At 42.8% G+C, this 18,791-nt stretch overlaps 1 protein-coding gene across 1 annotated transcript in view; it reads right to left on the reverse strand.

Moving 5' to 3' along the window:
• Window positions 1–18,791, reverse strand: part of PAPPA (pappalysin 1) — a 263,538-nt gene that overhangs the window by 195,881 nt on the left and 48,866 nt on the right. Inside the window, exons 3-4 of the mRNA XM_004372342.3 lie at window positions 10,498–10,643; window positions 3,795–4,088 (exon numbers count right to left, since the gene is read on the reverse strand). Coding sequence (XP_004372399.2) covers window positions 3,795–4,088; window positions 10,498–10,643 — 440 coding nt within the window. The remainder of the gene's footprint in view (window positions 1–3,794; window positions 4,089–10,497; window positions 10,644–18,791) is intronic.

Genomic DNA, 18,791 nt, shown 5'->3' on the forward strand with positions numbered 1-18,791 from the left:
AATGCCTAAAGAGTATCTGAGGAAAGAACATGGCTAAGAACATTCTTAAAGCTAAATCCTTAAACACATCAACTTTAGAACATATTCCTTGGAGGAAGAACTGCTACATCAGAGCACATGTGTACGTTAAATGGTTCTAACACACAGAAAGATGTTAACAAAACACGCTCGCACCAGCTGTAGAAGGCCTTGACTGGAGGGTCCTCTTGCCTGGCCCCCTGTGGTCTATTATCTTCAGGAAGCAGAGTCTGGGCCGCTGCCCTCCTATCTGCCGAAGAAGGCTTATTCAACAGCTCTGCATGACCATACTCTACTGGTAGTTTGTCTGGCCTGCTGAACTAAGCTTGCTCCCATCACCTGCCTGGTGTCTTCTTGGTCCGAGTGCTTGAGATCTTTTCAATCTCCACCCATATAGGAAACTGAGGCAGATAATTACTGGTTAATAACATGGGTGCTGGAGCCCTGGTGGCACGGTGGTTAAGAACTCAGCTGCTAACCCAAAGGTCGGCAGTTTGAATCCACCAGCCGCTCTTTGGAAACCTTATGGGGCAGTTCTACTCTGTCCTATAGGGCTGCTATGAGTTGGAATTGACTCTATGGCACCCGGTTTAATATAGGCACTGGAGTAAGAAAGACTTGAGTTTGAGTCTCACCTCTGCTTCATTTGATCTGTGTGACCCTAGGCAAGTTACTTAAGCGACGTGAGTCCTACTTTCTGCATCTATAAAATGTGTGTGATAATAATAGCACTGACCCATTGGGTTGGAGTCCCTGGATGGTGAAATTGGTTAACATACTTGCTGCTAACCAAAAGATTGCTAGTTTGAGTCCACCCAGAGGCACCAGAAAAGAAAGGCCTGGCGATCTACTTCTGAAAAAAATCAGCCATTGAAAACCCTGTGGAGCACAGTTCTACTCTGACACACATGGAGTTGCCAGGAGTCAAAATCAGGTGAAGACAACTGATCTTGGTGTTTTTGGTTTGACCCACTGGGTTATTTTGATGATTCAGTGAGATAAGCTTATGAAGTATTTCATACAGAGTCTGGGATATTACTGGCACTCAATAATTACTGTAGATCTGTGCTATCCAATGGAAACCTTGGTGGCGTAGTGGTTAAGAGCTACGGCTGCTAACCAAAAGGTGGGCAGTTCAAATCCACCAGGTGCTCCTTGGAAACCCTATGGGGCAGTTGTACTTTGTCCTTTAGGGTCGCTATAAGTCAGAATCAACTCGGCAGCAACAGGTTTGGTTTGGGTTTTGGTGCTGTCCAATATGGTAGCCACTATCCATGGGTGGCTACTTAAATTAATTAAAATTATTTGAAACTAAACATTCAGTTCCTAGGCTGCACTGGCCATATTTTAAGTCCTCAGTAGCCATGGGTGGCAAGCGGCTACCATACTGGTCAGTGCATATACAGAGCATGTCCATCTTTGCAGGAAGTTCTATCGGACAGTGCTGCACTAGACCTGACTAGTGACCAGTCCAATTGGGAAGAAAGCACCCAGGAAGGAAAAACGACCGGAAGAAGGTCGCTGGCAATGTCCTCGCCCTCTCGCCTTGACTGCAGGAGCCCCTCTGTATCCCTCTCTCCACAGCCTGAGAACCTGATCCTGTTCTGCATTTTGAATTTCATCCAGCTGCTTTTGTCACCTCATCTATCAGAGATCCTAAGGAAAACAAACATTTCAAAGCTCGTGGTCGCCTTGAATATGCTTTTGCGGGTGTAAGTTTGTTATCGTAGCTCAGTGAATTAGTTCTGCTGTTAATGGGTCACTGAGCTGAGGGGTTCCTTTAAAAAAACAACAGTAAATCAATCACCCTTTAGATCTGTACAAAGGGGAACAAAAAGAAAAAATAAAAGATTTAGTTTATGGGGGTCTGGTAGCTAGTGGCAGCTCCTAGGCCCCTAAGAGGCCGGCAAACTTCCAAACTCATGTTATTGTTTATTTTCCATGTGCGCTGAGCTGGCCAAGGAAAGGTGCTACAGAAATGGAATGTAAGCATGCCTGCGGGAGGGGCCAGGGCACCGGATGTGGGAGGTCTGCTGGTCGGGAAATGGGAGCTCAGTGAGAATCAGCTTTTGAGGAAATACTCAGCACCCTGATCTTTTTTAGAGACTTAAACCTAATGCCTCTTTGTAGTGCCTGAGGTGGGGTGTGGGCCGTTCCAGAGACTGCAGGTTTGAACTGCATGAGCCTGATGCTGCAGAAGCTCTCAGAGGTCGCCAGCCCCAGTGGGAAAGCAGGAAGCCCCATTAGGGATCACTGGATCCACTGGGTTTTAGGAATGAAATCGTTTCTTCAAATAAAATCTGAGGCAACAGGGTTTAAGCAGGGTTAGGGGCCGAGAGGCCCACTCATACAGCCACCCTGTGCAGCCTCCTGAGGCATCTCTGTGGAACATGATTTGAAAACCACCCAGGTTGCTCCATTCCCCACTCAACCGTCAGTTAGGTCTCTTCTGAAGAGTGGCACAAGAATAGAAGGGAAAAAATTACTTGGAGTCAGAGCCCTTAGGTCTCAGTTTCAGCTCAGCCATTTATGAGATATGTGACCTGGGGCAAATGACTTCGCTGAGATTCAGTTTTCTCATCTGTAAAATGGGAATAATCCCTACCCCATAAACTTATCGTGAGAATTAAATGAGATGGTGAATATCAAAGCACTTATGAACAATACATTTTTGTACAAGTGAAAATACTGTTATTGATAAGAATCAATTTGATATATCCGTTATAGTAGAATTGGTTCATTTTTTCTTTCGTCTCTCCCTACGTTCCTCCCTTCCTTTCTAAAAAACACATTCATTAAGCACCAGGTCCTGTGCTAGGTGCTAGGAATATATAAAATGCAATCTGACTTTACAGAATTCATTGTTCTAGTGGGAGAAAGAGACAGCTAAACTGGATATTGTCATAGAATTCAACGCTGGGCTATCATATACAATTGCGCAGATTGTGCTGTACACAAGGATTCTTGGCTGAAGAGGCTAGTTGTGAGGTCTGTGAGTGCCCAGGGGAAGAGGGTTCTTTTACTAGTTTGTCAAAAGTGCTATATGGCCTACAAGTGGCCTTTATGTAAAATGCTAAAGAGGAGCATAGGGCATCCTAGAATGCAGAGATGAGCCCTTAACACTGTCACTGATGGTCTAAAATGGCTTTGATAGGATATAGGTAGTTAGGGAAAATACATATGGAATCTCATGTAATAATCGTGTATTTGCAAAACCAGACATAGTCTACTTATTTTTTAAAGGGTGCGAGAGTGTTATGTTTATCTAAACCTGGGCTAAAAAGAAAAGAAAACAAAACAAAAAGTTCAACTAACAGCTTCAAAAAACATAGCTTGAAAACTAGAAGGAACCTTGGAGATCAAGTCTAAAGATTCCATTTTCTTGAGAAAAGTGAGACTAGAGAGGCTATGTGATAGATCCAAAGGCATTAGGTTACACTGAAGCAGAGCTAGGTCTTTCACCTGGGTTTCCTGACTTTTGGTCCAGGTCGGCTTACAGCATCCTAAAGTGTGCCTTTCTGAAGAGTTTTCAGATTCAACATCTTCTTTGAATCTCTGAGGGGCTCACAGAAGGAACATTATTCCCATTGTTTGGGGTGAGAACGTCTCAGTCTTAGGAAAGTTAAGCAACTTGCTCAGGGTTACCTTTGCAGGAGGGACCAAAGCCAGGACTGGGGCTCACAGCTGACACCCAGCCCTGTGCTCTTTCCAGTGCCTTGCTCTGCTGTCTGCCCATCGCCCTACAAGCAAAAACCCTGCAGAGAAGAGGGCCCTACCTGCATAGCTCATGAAGTTGTTGTAAGGAGTGTTGAAGAAGCTATGAAAGCCACAGGTGTCATTCCCTGGCCCTGGGTCCCCGCAGAACTTGAGTTTTGGGGCTGGGTTGGTGTCACTGCAGAGATCTCCAGTCTCAAAGGAAGGTTCTGTCTCCATGCAGGGGTCACTGCAGGACTGGATTTCTGAGATGCCTCGGAAGACGTGATAGAGGCCCAGGCTGTGCCCGATCTCATGAACCATGGTGTGGGTGTGCCCAGAAATGCCGTAGAAAGATGGGTTCAAGACAATGCCACCTGCAAGGGAAAAGCCAGAGGGTTAGGCAAGCTGAGCACCCTGCTTCCTGATGCAAGAACCCCTAAATCAATCAAGGGTAAAAGGGGTGCTGTCCAAAACAACCACAGGCTTCTCCACCCTATGACTCCACTGCCCAGGAGCTGTTGTGACTTGTGACATGAATCACGGCTTATCAGAGTAAGGAGGCTCAACAGTCTTCTTGTGCAATCCCTTCCTTTTTCCGATGAAAACACTGATGCCTACGGAGATGAGTTGACTTACCCACAGTGATTTCCAACTATTTACAAGGACAGTATAATTAGAACTCAGGGATTGTGATTCCTGGGCTGGTAAACCTTTCTGTTGAAACTTTTTTTCTTAGAAAACAAGAATATCCTAGTCCACTAACATTCTACACACTCTTGTGTCAGACACCTTGGGTCCCAGTTTTAATTTGGCTTCACCTATCTTCTGACATCAAGCAAATCGTATCACTGAAATGGAGCTGATAATCTATGACAGGGAACTCTCAAGAAGGTCGGCGCCATGTTGTGCTCACCATCACAACAGTGAACATAATCGGTCATGTTTCTTGAGAGTTTAACTCTATACCCTCAGGCCCGGTGTTAAGTATTTCATGCGTATAATCTTGCTTAATCATCTCACAAACCAATGAGAGATGCTGTTTCTCAGAGGAGTGAAGTAACTGGCTCATGATTAGATAGTAAGTGTAGAGTTGAAATTTGAATCCAAGACCCTTTCTTAACCTGAGTTCTACTGCTAATGTCTAACACACAAACACACACACAAAACAAAAACTAAAAGACCAGTCACTGTTGAGTCAATTCCAACTCATGTCGAGCCTATTCGTGTTAGAGTAGAATGTGGCTCCATAGGGTTTTTAATGGCTGGTTTTTCGGAAGTAGATCACCAGGCCTTTCCTCTGAGGCACCTCTGGGGGACTCAAACTGCCAACCTTTCAGTTAGCTAAGTACATTAACTGTTTGTACCACCCAGGGACAACGCCTATCACGGGGCCTGAAATATAGCATCCCATTAAATGTGTTGAATATTTGCTCAATGCTAACTCATCTAACGAGGTTTTCTGAAGTCTAGTCACATGTAAGCAGCTAGTATAGTACCTGACACATAGCAAGTGTTTTACTTATTGTTTAATCACTTGCTACTTCAAGTGTGGCTCCTGGACTAGCTACAGTAGCATCACTTGGAAGCTGATTAGAAATGCAGAATCTCAGGCCCCACCCCAGACCTATAGAATCAGAATCTGTATTTTAAGAAGTTCCATCCCTAGGTGATTTGTATGCACATTTTAGTTTGGGAAGCAGTGTTGTACACCACATGTCCTAGAAGATCGTGCATTGCTCAGCTCGGGGAGATAGAGGAACACATCTCAGCAGAATCAATGAATACTATTTGTTCCATGCTCATTTTAGGCATTGGAGAGATGGAACAGAAGCGGGAATAGAGAACAGACATTAATCTTTAAAACCCCAACGTGTTTAAGGGAAGGTTAAAATTGGGGTCCGAACAACCTGCAAGTAGTGATTTTTAAGTACAGGGAAGCATCTTATAGAAGAATGGTAAGAATGTGGATTTGGACTGGCAACCCTAGAGAAGGAGTCAGGGAGTTTTATCTCCAACCCAACTTCTGGGAGAGTGAGCTTGCTCAGTCATGGAGCTCACGGAATCTATTAATTCTGAACTGCTCCGAGACTTTTAGCACAAAGATAAAGATGTATGAGAGGGTGTGTGATGTGTGTGTGTGTGTGTGTGTGTGTGTGTGTGTGTGTGCAGATGGCATGGGTGTGTGTATATGAAAAGGGGCAGGCAGAGGCAGGGAGGAAGAGAAATTGAGACAGGAAATCTCTCTCAATTATTTTCTGTCAATCATAATATGAAACATAATCCCCTTTCCACCCCTGGATTTTTCCAGGGAACATGGTGTAACGGCAGGGAAAGGGGGTAAAAAAAAGAGTGGTTCCAATAAATTAGGTTTGATTGGTGCTACTGCAAAGGAATTGCTTATGATCAACATCTCTTGGGATTGGGAGGTGGCAACCTGGAGCCCAGCTGGAGTCGGCCTGACCTGGTTGAAACCCTGGTTTTGCTTCACACTAGAGGTATGATCTTGGGAAATCGACTTTGCATCTCTGAGCCTCTGTCTCCTCAGCTATAATATGGGGATGATACAAGCTTCCTTGCCACATATTTTCCTAAGGATTCAATGCACAGAAGTGTGGCTGCACGTTACTTTCCATATAGTCCTCTCCCAGTTGAAGCATCAGACAGCCACTTTTTTCAGCACTAGGCTTTTATGTTGCAAAATAATTCACATTCTATGGTTCCAATATGGTCTGCAGTGCCTATTTCACTTTGATCTTATTAAATACCTGCTGGATTTATGGGCAAGAGGAAGAAAAAGAACAGGACAAAAAGAATGCATTCACTGAGATAAGGAGAAGAACTGAGAATGTTAAGACATGGAATTTATTTACACCCAAGGGTACTGTGAAAGAAAGGCCTGACAATCTGCCTCCATAAAGATTATAGCCCAGAAAACCCTATGGAGTAGTTGTACTCTGTAACACGGGGGGTTGCCATGAGTCAGAATCAACTCAGCGGCAAAAACAGCAACAACAAGACTTGACTTGACTCTGCTCATAAAGACTTAATGGAAACCTGTCTTGTGAAGGCGGTTACCAAGGTTAGGGGGAGATTTGTACACTGCATCCACGTATCTCTTTGGACTGAAATAGGCTGAATAGGTGAGTGTGGTTCCCCATCATAGTGAGAAGTTATGCACCTATGGGGACTCCAGGACCTGGGTTAATTTGCTATTCAAAATGGAGGGAAGAAGAACGAGGAACTCAGAGTCAGGCTGCATCTAGGCTGTTTTTATGGGTATTGTTATTCCCATTGTCCTGATATAGAGAGTGAAGTTCTAAAGCTGAAATGACTCTTCTAAGGACAAATAACTAATAAGTTGACAGCACTGAATTTAAGGGTAGGATGATGTGATTCCCAAATTTATGCTCTTTCTACTGTATAATTTTAGGAATTCAGCTCAGCATGTATGTATTGAATATCCACCATATGCAAGTCTCTGAGGGAGTTATTAGGATATTCCACAGCAGACTTTCTTTATCTTCGTGAAATCAAGAGGTGTCAAAATGACGCTAAGAAATACTTAGCATCTTCTTAGTATTAAGAAGTATTTCTAGAGAATGAGGTCATCTCCTCTCCCCCAAGCATTTTTCTGATCCAAAATCCTTCTCATTATCAACATACACTCATGGGACAGATTCTGTGCAAAGGCTTACACTACATGTTGAGAATACCAAGATAAGTCAATTCAAATAGAAGGTTCAACTGTGTGTTTGTCTGCAGTGGCAGGGAGAGAAGTCTTCATTCATTCATTCAACAGATACTGATTATCAGTAGATATACGAGAAACAGAGGCTCAGTGAGTTGTTCAAGGTCATACAGCTAAGAAGAGATGGAGCCAAAACCCTCATGGTCATAATGCTCACAGATGCTAACTCTGACTGCGTGGACTGGGAGTATGGGAAGGCTGCAGTCAGGAAGACAATTTGGGAAGCAAAGATCCATGTTTGGAGTAAAGAGAGTCCCAGAGTTGGGACAGGGGTGAGATCTGAGAAGAAGAGCTTGCCAGAATGACCCTTGCTCCTGAATTGCCAGCTTGATTCCTCTTAATAGAGCCCAGGCACCTGTGGACTCTGGCATCAAAGGATCTCTGGGTCTCTCCAATAGTGGCGACCACTGCCATTAGCAAGGAAAAAAGATTTTCCAGGGACCCATCTTCAGTGAGCTCTTCAATCCCAGTCTGTGTATAGTGATAGAGAGCACATGTTTTAGAATCAGAAGACGAGTGAAGACTTGCCTCTTCTTTTCACCAGCTTTGTTACTGTTGGAAAGTCACTTCACCTCTTTGCATTTCTATTTCTTCATGTAACATGGCTATAGGCACAGCCCTGAAGCCAATAACCTTTTGAGCATGAAGTTCTGATTCCATCAAAGATTAGCCTTAGGCCTTGAATAAGTCACTCTGATTTCAATTTTCTCATAACCATTATGGGAATACTCTGTGATACTGAGAATCTCTGTCTTAGGTACTCCACAGGGTTGGGAGGAATCAAAATGAAACGATGTGTTTGAAAGTATTTTCCAACCTCTGGTGGGCTCCAAAATAAGCAACAACGATAGTACTGATGATTCTCTGGCTCTCATTAAAGCTTAGGCATTGAGGTAATAGGGGTGTGGGACCCCACAGGTATTTCCAGAAATGATGATGGGATTACAGATTTAATGTCCAGGCTGGCCCTGTTCATTTTACCTCATCACCTCCCCACTCACCACTTTCCACAGAGCTACAGCACTGGGCCTGAGTCCTACTTCATTGCTTCCCTTAAAAGGTGAAATAGCTTGAGACTGACATCATCCTGAAATACTATAACATGATATGGATTTATAGGCTTCCATATTCCTGGTCCTGTGCCAGTCACTGAAATTTGTGGAATTATCAGGAGTATTTTTCTCTAAGTTTAAAAGCCTGCTGTTCATCCCTTCTAAAACTCTGATCATGGCCCTTCCAGTTGCTTTTCCAATAGGACAGAACTGAGGACAGTCCACCGAGGCCATCTAGTCTAACTTGCTTGCTTAAACTCCGGAGAAATTGAGACTTCAGAAAAGAAAGAGACTTGGCTGTAAAATCATACTGCTAAGTAAAGTCACAGCTGAGAACAATCATGTGTCTTTGCTCCTGGTCCAGTGTGATTCCCACACATCACAATAGATATGTGGTATAAGCTGATCATCTTCAAGTATGCATAAGTTGTACTTTCTCTTCTGCCCTGTCTATCTACCTACCTATCTATCTATCCATCCATAATCTATCATAGGGTTTCTCAACCTCAGCACTTTTGACATTTTGCACTGGATAATCCTTTGTTGTGGGGGGCTGTCCTGTGCATTGCAGAATTTCTGGCGTCTACCCACTAGATGACAGTACCTTGCCCCCATTTGTAACAACCAAAAAGGTCTCCAGACATTGCCAAATGTCTCCTAGGGGGTAAAATCCACCCAGTTGAGAACCACTATATATTTATCTTTATGTCTGTCCCTATTTATTCACACAACCACGCACATGCACGCACACATGCACACACATACAACTGGTTTTGCTCTCTTAAAAACAATTGGAAAATGAGAGTAGTCTGGAGGAAAGTAAGTCTAAGGTTTAATTCTGCGCAACTTCATCACTTGAAGTTCTGCAGAATCTGTGATCTCCAAGATATTGTAGATTTAGAGTAGCTACTGGACTCTAGGTGTATCACTGGGAGACCAAGCTGGCCTGATGATACCTCCAGCACTGTTATTTGCTCAGCCCTAACATTCTCAGATGAAGATGTTCACTGAGTCACAATTATTCATTGTTGAAAATATTGGGAAAGCTCCACCAAGAGGAGAATGGTTAAATAAATTATAGTGTCCTCACTCAATGGAATATTATGTGACCATTAAAAATTTCATCTTTAGAAAGATGGAAATAATCCAGAAAAGTGCTTCTCTGTTATGATGGTAAGTGAAACATATTGGATAAGAAGTAATTGTAATGATTTCTGCAACATGGAAAAATGTTGATAGCATGATATTAAGTGAAAAAAGCACACAAAATTGCATCTATGCTATGATTTCAGATATGTACAAATAAAAAAAAATACATGTCTACATATAGATGTGTACTGGAAGAGAGCATGGAAAAATCAAAATTAAAGAGCTACAATGTTTGGTTACAGAGCCTGGTTCAGAAACCGTTGTCATTTCTGACTTTTGGTGATTGGTTTGTATAAACATGTATCTTGTTTATGGATATGCATAATTTGAATGCAAAAAATGTTACTGGTGTTTTTGGTGGGTGGAACAAGGAGGAACAAACAGTTCTTACAAATTCACTTCTCTTGCCTTTTTGGTGTCTTTGAAGTCAACCCATGCAAGGACAATGTGATTCCCAGGCTGAGGAGATATTTGCACAAACTGGGAGGCAGGCGTACAAGAAGAAAGCAATCAATAGACAGAGTTAGAAACTTGAGTTTCAATTGTGGCTCTGCCACTGATTTGTGTGTGAGCTTAGATAAGCCCCATTCCTTCTCTGGGCCTCAGTTTCCCCATTGGTAAAACAGGGTTAATGATGTGTTATTTTCTTCAGAACATTGCTTGGCGGTCAAAATGAGATAAGGAATGCTAAAGAGTTGTGTAAATTGGAAAGTAAGAAAGGAGTTGTTCGCCATCACCACTACCACCACCACTATCGTTATCATCATGATCATCACTACTAAATTTATTACTGAACTACTCCAAGATCCCCCTGAAGAAGTCTCTAAGACTCACCTAAGTGCATTAGGACCTCCTTGTCCCATGGCCAAGTTGCTACTCCTGCGAACTCCTCTTGTGAGGAGTTTGCAAAGAAGATGTTGAGGTGTGTTGATCCATCCAATCTAAGTATGTTCTTCAGTTCATCAATATCCAAGTAGGCTCTGAAATAGAAAAGGAAACTTGTCTGTTATCACTGTCCAAAAAAGCTACCATTCAAATCACGGGTACTTTCCAAATAAGTAAGACCTATCAGGTGGCAGGCATAAAACGTCACCATATAATATTACAACGTAAGTGGGATGATCCCATTTTACAGATAAGAAAATTAAGTTCTTGTGAGTTTGACTTGCCAAGAGTTAAGTTTTGAACCTATATTTATCTAATATCAGTATCCGTGCACCTAAGGAATCTGCTATACTGTCTGAGGACAGGGCTGAATAATGAGGGTATAGGTCAAGAGCACAGACAATGGAAGAGAAAATGTGTATTCTAATCTTGGCTTCTTCCCTCCTTCACTCATTCTCCATGGACCTTGGACCGTTTATTTGGCAAATACAAGAGCTTCACTAGGAAAGCTGCTTTCTGTCATTATATTAACCTTGCAAAGAGGCATTATTACTACATTTTCAAGATGAGCAACACATGGTCGGATGTTATTAAATAGGTTTCCCAAAGTTTCAGAGCTGATGTTCGAGGTGAGTTCTGTCTAGCTCAGAAACCTATGTTCTTTTCACTGGGGTATCATGCTGCCTCCATCGATGATTCTGTATTCTGTAAGCCTCTATTTCTTTATCTGTAAAACAGGATAGAGGGGATATTGTGATTTGGGGTAGCTGCTATGCTAGACCCACATATCTGGAAAGTGAATTAACTCCCTATGTTACAATCAACAATTCTTTAATACATGGAACAGATCCACTTTGGAAAGAGTAAGAAATGGTCTATGTAAAGAGAATGGCATATCCTAGGTGCTCAATGAACATGAGCTCTTCCCTTTCAGGGTTAGGACTCTCCAATCAGAACAGAAACAGTAAATGTGAGGGACTGCCTTCTGCTTTGGATCAGTCATAGGTTTATTATTCGATGACTCATTTTCTAAACAGAGAGCAGTACTTGCTCTCTTCTTGTGCTTCTTTCAGCCCCCATTTTGTGTTTGCCATGATGTACTTTAGGGATCTTCGTGAGCAGCTATTAATCATTCTTGAGTAAAGCAGGAAATGAATCAATTAATATAACAGTGAAAACATAAATAAGCAAGCAGGCAGTAGATGAGATAAATTCTATGTAAACAATGAGATCTAATATTTGTTGGGCCCATCCATGTGGCCAGACTGCATGGACTAACTTTTTTAATCCTCTTAAAGTGGCACAAATGGTTAAGTGCTTGGCTGCTAATCAAAAGGTTAGAGGTTCAAACCCACCCAGCGGCTCCATAAGAAAAAGGCCTAGTGATCTGCTTTCGTAAGGATTACAGCCAAGAAAACCCTATGGGGCAGTTCTACTCTGTTACATGGCGTTGCTATGAGTTGGAATTGACTCGACAGCACCCAACAATGACAATAACAACAACTTTCTTAATAACTCTGTGAAGTTGCTATTGTTAGCTGCCATCACATCGGCCCCCGACTCATGGAGACCCCAAGCACATCAGAATGAACCACTGCCTGGTCCTCATTTTCCAGAGAAGTAAGGGAGGCTTAAAGAACCTGCAGATCTTGTGTAACTAGTTGGTGGTATTTTTCTTTTCATAATGTTGTCTCCATGGTGGCAGTGTTCGTACAGAGCCTGGCCAGTAGCACACATTAATGATGTCGCCCTTCCTTTTCTCTCTAGAAGTAATAGAAGGGCTTCCCTATGCGTGTAAGAGTGAGGTCCAAGGTCTCCAGCATGACCTGCAAGGCCCTGCTTTCCCATCAGCCTCATCTCCCTTGGATTCCCCTCTTGTGCTTCCCACTGTGTGCCAGCAACATCACTGCACCCACCATGCTGGGTCATCTGTCTTGCCTGTACTCATGCTATTCCCTCTTTTGGGGACTCTGTTCCCATTCTGTCTATCTGATGAACAAATCCAAACCCATCTGGCATCAATCCTCTGAGAAGACATCCCTGATTTCCACCTCATCTCCAGCCCCCTTATCACCTCTGTACTGGTCCACCTCCTATTAGCGCACGTTCTCACACCATTCTAATCAATCACTTTGCCTGTCTATATCTGCCACTCTTCTGTTACAGTTCTACTCTGTCACATGGGGTCGCTATGAGTTGAAATCAACTCGATGGCACCAAATAACAATATATATAAAGTGCTTAGAATAATGCTTGGCATGTAGAAAATCTTTAATAGATATTTAAAACCAGTTGCAATCAAGTTGATTCTGACTCATGTATGTCAGAGGAGAACTGTGCTCCATAGGGTTTTCAATGGCTGATTTTTCAGAAGTGGATTGTCAGGCCTTTGTTCCGAGGTGCATCTGGGTTGGACTCAAACTTTCAACCTTTTGGTTAGCAGCCAAGCACGTTAACCATTTGCACCACCCAGGGACTAATAAACATTTAGCTAGTTCTTTTATTTATCCTCATCATACAGAGGTTCAGAAATCACACCACTAGTGACAAGGCCAAACGCAATCCTAGATGTATCCAACTCTTTCTACAACCTCACCCTTATTTCCAGGCTCATCCAGTGAAAAGGGAAACAATGTGTGGGAGGGGAATGAAAACACAGAGGAGCAGAGATTTTCTTGGATCAGCCCTTCCACATTATTTGTTATTTCCTAATTGATTTGTCCATTTCCATCAAGCGTTCTCTCAGCAGAGAACACAAATGTCATTAGAGAAGTCACCTCTTTGCCCTATTCCTCCGGGATGTGAGAGCTTCATAAGAGGAAGAGATGGGTGGGTAGGGGCGGGGGAGTTGTTTTAATTGGATGTTTATTCAGTTGTAATTGTAAAAGCCAATCTTGTCAGGGAGTGGAATTCCTCCTAGCCCAAAGCAGAGACGTAGGATGTTGGAGCTGCTCCCTTGCTTGTATGTGGGTTTTTTTTCATACTTTGGGAAGCCTCTGGTTCCCAAAGGAAATCCAAGGCAGCCAGTCAGTCCCCCAGCCCCATTGCACTCTCTCCTCCCCATCTCTCTTGGGGGTACCTACCGGGAGAAAACAGCTCTGTGGCTACAAGTTTTTCTTCTGTTAGCTGAAGTCTTCTCACCAATACAGTGCCAAGCTAGGTGTCTCCCAAATGTACCAGGGGGGAAACTCTGGGGACAGGAGTCCACATGGCTATCTTCCTCTCTCCTCCTATCCCCTTAAGTTAATGTTTATACTCTTCTGTCAATGGCTGGAGCGGGAAGCACAGCAGGTCAAAATTACAAGGACTGTCCCATACAGACTAAGGGGATTGATGATGAGAAAAGGAAAAGGACTTTCCCAGGGCCACCAGGCTTTATATTTTGCAACCGTAGGAAGGCTGGTCTGCGTCTATATTGTAAATTGGTCGAATTTATTTTTAAAAATCATAGCCTTCTACCAGGAAAATCAGTTCTTTGCCAAAACTCTGTGTGTTTATTAATTTATGTGCCACTACCATTCGGAGTCTAACAGACAGACCTGTGTCCAGTCTCAGTTAGTTACGAGGATACTGGCAGGATTAAAGGAGACAATCAGGCAGAGTCCCAACACACAGTCAGAAACTGTGAGCTTTGAGAGCCCTCCCCTCTCTATCCTAGCCCCCTATTTTCTCCTACTGGGAAAGATGTTGAACTGACCGTCTGCCTCTGTGGGGCTCCTCCCAGTCTCAGCTCTTAGAGTCTCTTCCCCACCACCCAGCCTTCTTCCTCTGCCTGCCACCCCAATACTCAAGTTCTCATGGTTTCCTCATTCCGAAAAACCTTGGCTTTCCCCATCCATCCTGTACCCCAATGATGCCCATTCCCTAAGCATGTCCATCAGTTTCCCTCCTCTACCTTACAATCCCTCTTTCTGGATCTCAACCTTTTAAAATCTTACCCTGCCTGAAAAGTCCAGCTTACATGTGATGGAGTCCATGTACCACCCTCATTTGTAAAATGGAGATGATGCTGCTCACCTCTCAGGACTGTTGAGGGGATTAGAGGTGATGCAGATAGAGTGTTTGGCATGGTGCCTGGCACATACAAGGCACTCACTAATCAGCACAGAATATTGTTATAGCATTATTATTATTACAATGATAATCTATTAGCAATACCAAAATCATTATCACCATTTCTAGCTGAAAATGATTTCTCCCTCCTGTGTGCCCCTACTTTTGATTCAAATACTTATCACCTTGCTTTGTGTTACCTTAACTATGTAAGCATCTGCACTCTCCATTAGGCTATGAGCTTCTAGCAGGTGGGTGCCAAGCCTTTATCATATCTGTGTCCTCTGAAACTTCCCTCCAAGGGAGAGAGCGACCACTGATTGGCAGGTACTGAGCACCTCTCTCTTACACTGCATAATCTCAAAGCAGGACAGGTTTATAGATGAGGAAGCCCAGGGCTCGGGGAAGTGAAATGACTTGCCCAATGTCACATAACAAATAAGGGGCAAAGAAGGGCCTGGCAATGAACCTTTATGCACTAGCCTGTGTACAGCAGCACTTTTGTACCAATTAGGAAAATTGCCTCTTCCTTCAGGTGGACATAGTTTCCCACAAGGATGCATAGTTTGGAGAGACAATCATGGGAGGGACTGCAACTCCCCTCATTCCCTCATCTGGCTGCCCCAGTGCAGAAACTGAACTGCTGGAATTCCTGAACTCTTCCCACTACTGTCTGCTCTGCAGCTCAGGGTCTCCATCTGTTCGAGGAGTCTGTGAACTAGATCAGTGTTTTCTAAGTCATGATCTATGCTAAATCCACAAGATGCAGATGAATATTCAAAGGAAAAGAGCTTCCAAGTCAAATGGGTTTAGGACATGCTGTGTTAAACAAGGTTAAATGTATATACATATGTGTATATCGATATATACACACACATACACATACATACACTTTTTATATACATATATATGTACACTTTTTTAATTGCAATAATTTTCAGAGTCTTTAATATGCAAAACAGGAGTAGGGCAGATAGTGTATGAATGCTTCCCTAACATATCTGGCCATAATCTTCCCACCCCTCCATGTTTGCCAAAAATCAAATACCAGAATAAGCAACATAGCTTGGGAAATGTTGGGCTAGATTCGAAGTTTCCTCCTAATTTAGGCTCTCTCCCTGAGCCTCCCCTCAAAAGAGGTATTTCAGTGTCCCTTTTCTTTCTGCAAAACCCAAGCACCTGAATCCCACTGTAAGCGTTGCAGGTTCCCTGGAATATCTGTTTCAGGGGGCCCAGCTCCAGAGTGCCAAGGAGCCCCGACTTTACCCCTCTGCCAAAACTGCATTTCAAAGCCATGAGTGCAGTTCTGGAGGGAGATCAAAGCTCTTTGAACTCAATTGTCGTTAGAATATTTTCTTTATGCATCTCCCTCACTGGTGAGTGCCAACAACATATTTCCTAAATGCACTGGCCTGAGATGGTACAACTCTGTAATAATCCAAATGAGAGGGCTGTCGGGGCCTGTTTTATTGAAAGAGAAGCAAAAGGGAACTACATTCAAAATGCAAAACAACAACAACAACAAATCTCTTAAGTGAAATCATGGAAAAAAAGTGTGGGAAGGCGGGAGCTTTTCCAACTCTAGAAGCTCAATACACTAGCTGCCCCATTTTAAAGAAGGTGGATTAGGGGTATGTTACACAGTGAGTCCAGGTCAAGAGTGACCAATTTCAGTTTCTAGTCCTACCCAAAGCAGGTCACTTTTGAAATGACTTCCCTGATGCAGAGGTGATAGTAGTGGAGAGCTTTGAGAAGTGCCATGCCAAAATCTTGGTCCCTGGGCTCTTGATGGACTCAGGCTGGGAACAGGGATAGTGTTGGCCATATGTTGATGCTGTCAGTTTGAGGCAGGGCTTGTCTGAGCTGAACCTAGCTAACAGCAAATCATTTCAAGGCTAGAGGCTGGTGACAGTTCTGTCAGGCTAAGGGAAATGGCAGCATAGTGCTATAGAAAAAGTAACATCTTAAGAGAGAGACAGACCAGGGCTCAAGAACTCCCTCTTCCACCAAGTGGCCCTGTAACCTTGGGCAAGTGACTCAGTCTCTCTGGACCTCAATTTCCTCATCTGTAAAATGAAGATGATAACATTCAAGCTGAAAAGGGGGATATAAAGTTTCAAAGTAAGAGCGCCCAGGACACGAAAAGTCTCCAAAATATATAATTCTCTTTTTAGCTTGCTCATGGAGTCAGAGGAAACTGGCTTTAGCTGTCAATATCTGTTGTGTCCCCATTCCAACAGTGAATCCCCGGTTCCTAACACTGGACCAATGAGTTTATCTCCCTCACTGAGGTTGTCCTGTTTCTTCAACCCATAGAGCAAGCCTTGTAACATTGCCCATTTCCAAATTCTGACGGCAGCCTGTCATTCCCAGGGAAGCTCTCAAATCCCTGAACTACTATTCCATTTTCAGAACACACTAGACCATTTGAAAATAATTATCAAATATAAAGATCAAAGCCACTCAAGGCAAGTCATTAAAGTGAGATAAACCTCAGAATGTTTATTGCATCCATATCCTTCTTCCAAATAACAAGCTTTTTCCAAGCTGTGACCAGTTCTAAAACCTGGATTTTGTACCTTATCCCAAAGGCCCTAACGATCTGGACTTTATGCTCCTGCTTAGTTTCATCATCAGAAATGCTTAAATCTGCCTCTCTTGTTTGTAAAAGGAGGCACAGAAAAGAAAAAAAAAAAAAAAATCTCTGGAGAGCTTATCAAATTCCTGGAATCCTAAATGATGGTTTTCTAAAATAACAGCTTTTGTATGAAAGCTTGACACACAATCTAAGAAAAATGTAACAGCACAAATTAAGGATCAATTGAAAAGTTGATCTTTCTTTCATTCATGTATTGAATAAGTCATTCCCTGATTACCTTCTCTCTTCCCTACCACTCTCCCTGCCTGCCTTCATTTTATCCTTCTTGCCAAACTTGCTCTCTGCAAATCATTCATTCATTTTTTTTCTTCTTTCATTTGTCAACATTTATTGAGATTCTATCACATACCATGCTTTAAGCTAGGAATTGGGCAAAAAACTATGAAAGAGAAACAATTTTCATTATAAAGCAGTTATCAGTTTTATGAAAGAAGAAAGACAAGTAGTCAGGTTATCACAACCTAATGTGATAATAACTATTATCATTGGGGGTGTTTACCACACACTGACTCTGTTGAGGTACATTTTGAAAAATATTCTCTCTTCTAATATTTACAAAAATCCAAGGGGTTATGCATGAGTATCCCCAATTTACAGGTGAAGCAAGGAAGGCTCAGTGAGGTGACACCAATTTTCCAAGGATCCCCAGCTCATAGATGTCAGAGGTGGGATAAAGGTCTTAGCCTGTTGGATACTAAGGATCATATTCTTAACCTTTAGTCTGTTATCTTCTCTTATGATGTATTTTATGATAGAAGGGGTGCTGAATGTGATGGGAGTGCAGAGCAATGACACTCACCCAGTTGAAGGTGGGTAAAACGTCACTGAGGTTTTTATAGGAAGAATAAACTTCATTTGAGTATTGGGCCAAGTGTAGGAGAGACGGAAATGGTAGAGGCTCCCCCAAACCCCAAAGCCTAAAAAAATATGAAAAGAGTGAGAAACTGCAAGTCCTCTGTATAGCTGCAGAGTTGGAAACATGTGAGGAACTTCACAAGATGTGGCTAAGACAGGAGTCAGTGGCCTTATCAGGAAGGGTTTTTTATATCAGGTTATGGAGAGTAGACAGTGTCTTGAAAGGTCTAAGTAGACTCTGTCAGATTTTACAGAGGAGGAAAAAAATTATGTGACATATTTTCTAAAAAACTTTCTGGAGGAATTTGGAAGATGGACTATAGGAAGGATAAAAGTAGAGAGGAAGATATTTGCAGTGGCTTGCAGAAAAGGGGATGAACATAAGAATATCTAGGTAGAAGATATCAGGAGGGGAGAACAATTTGATGCTGAGAGGAGGTATAAGCAAGAGGAGCTGAAATGATGGGTCTAGTTTCTGACTTGGGTTATTGTAGTATTTTCTCTATATCTCAGATGATACACATCAAAGTCCTCTTTATTGCTTCTCTAAACCCTAGGCCCAGCAAGAGATCTGTCTCCCTAGGTTGTGTCCTCCATAGAGTTGCCTAGAAGGTCAACCTCCAGGAAAGGCACTGGCCTAAAGCTCTCTGAGGGATAGGAGGTGATGCTAGCCTTC

The sequence above is a fragment of the Trichechus manatus genome, unplaced genomic scaffold, assembly GCF_000243295.1.
Source record: "Trichechus manatus latirostris isolate Lorelei unplaced genomic scaffold, TriManLat1.0 scaffold00016, whole genome shotgun sequence".
Classification (NCBI taxonomy): Eukaryota; Metazoa; Chordata; class Mammalia; order Sirenia; family Trichechidae; genus Trichechus; species Trichechus manatus.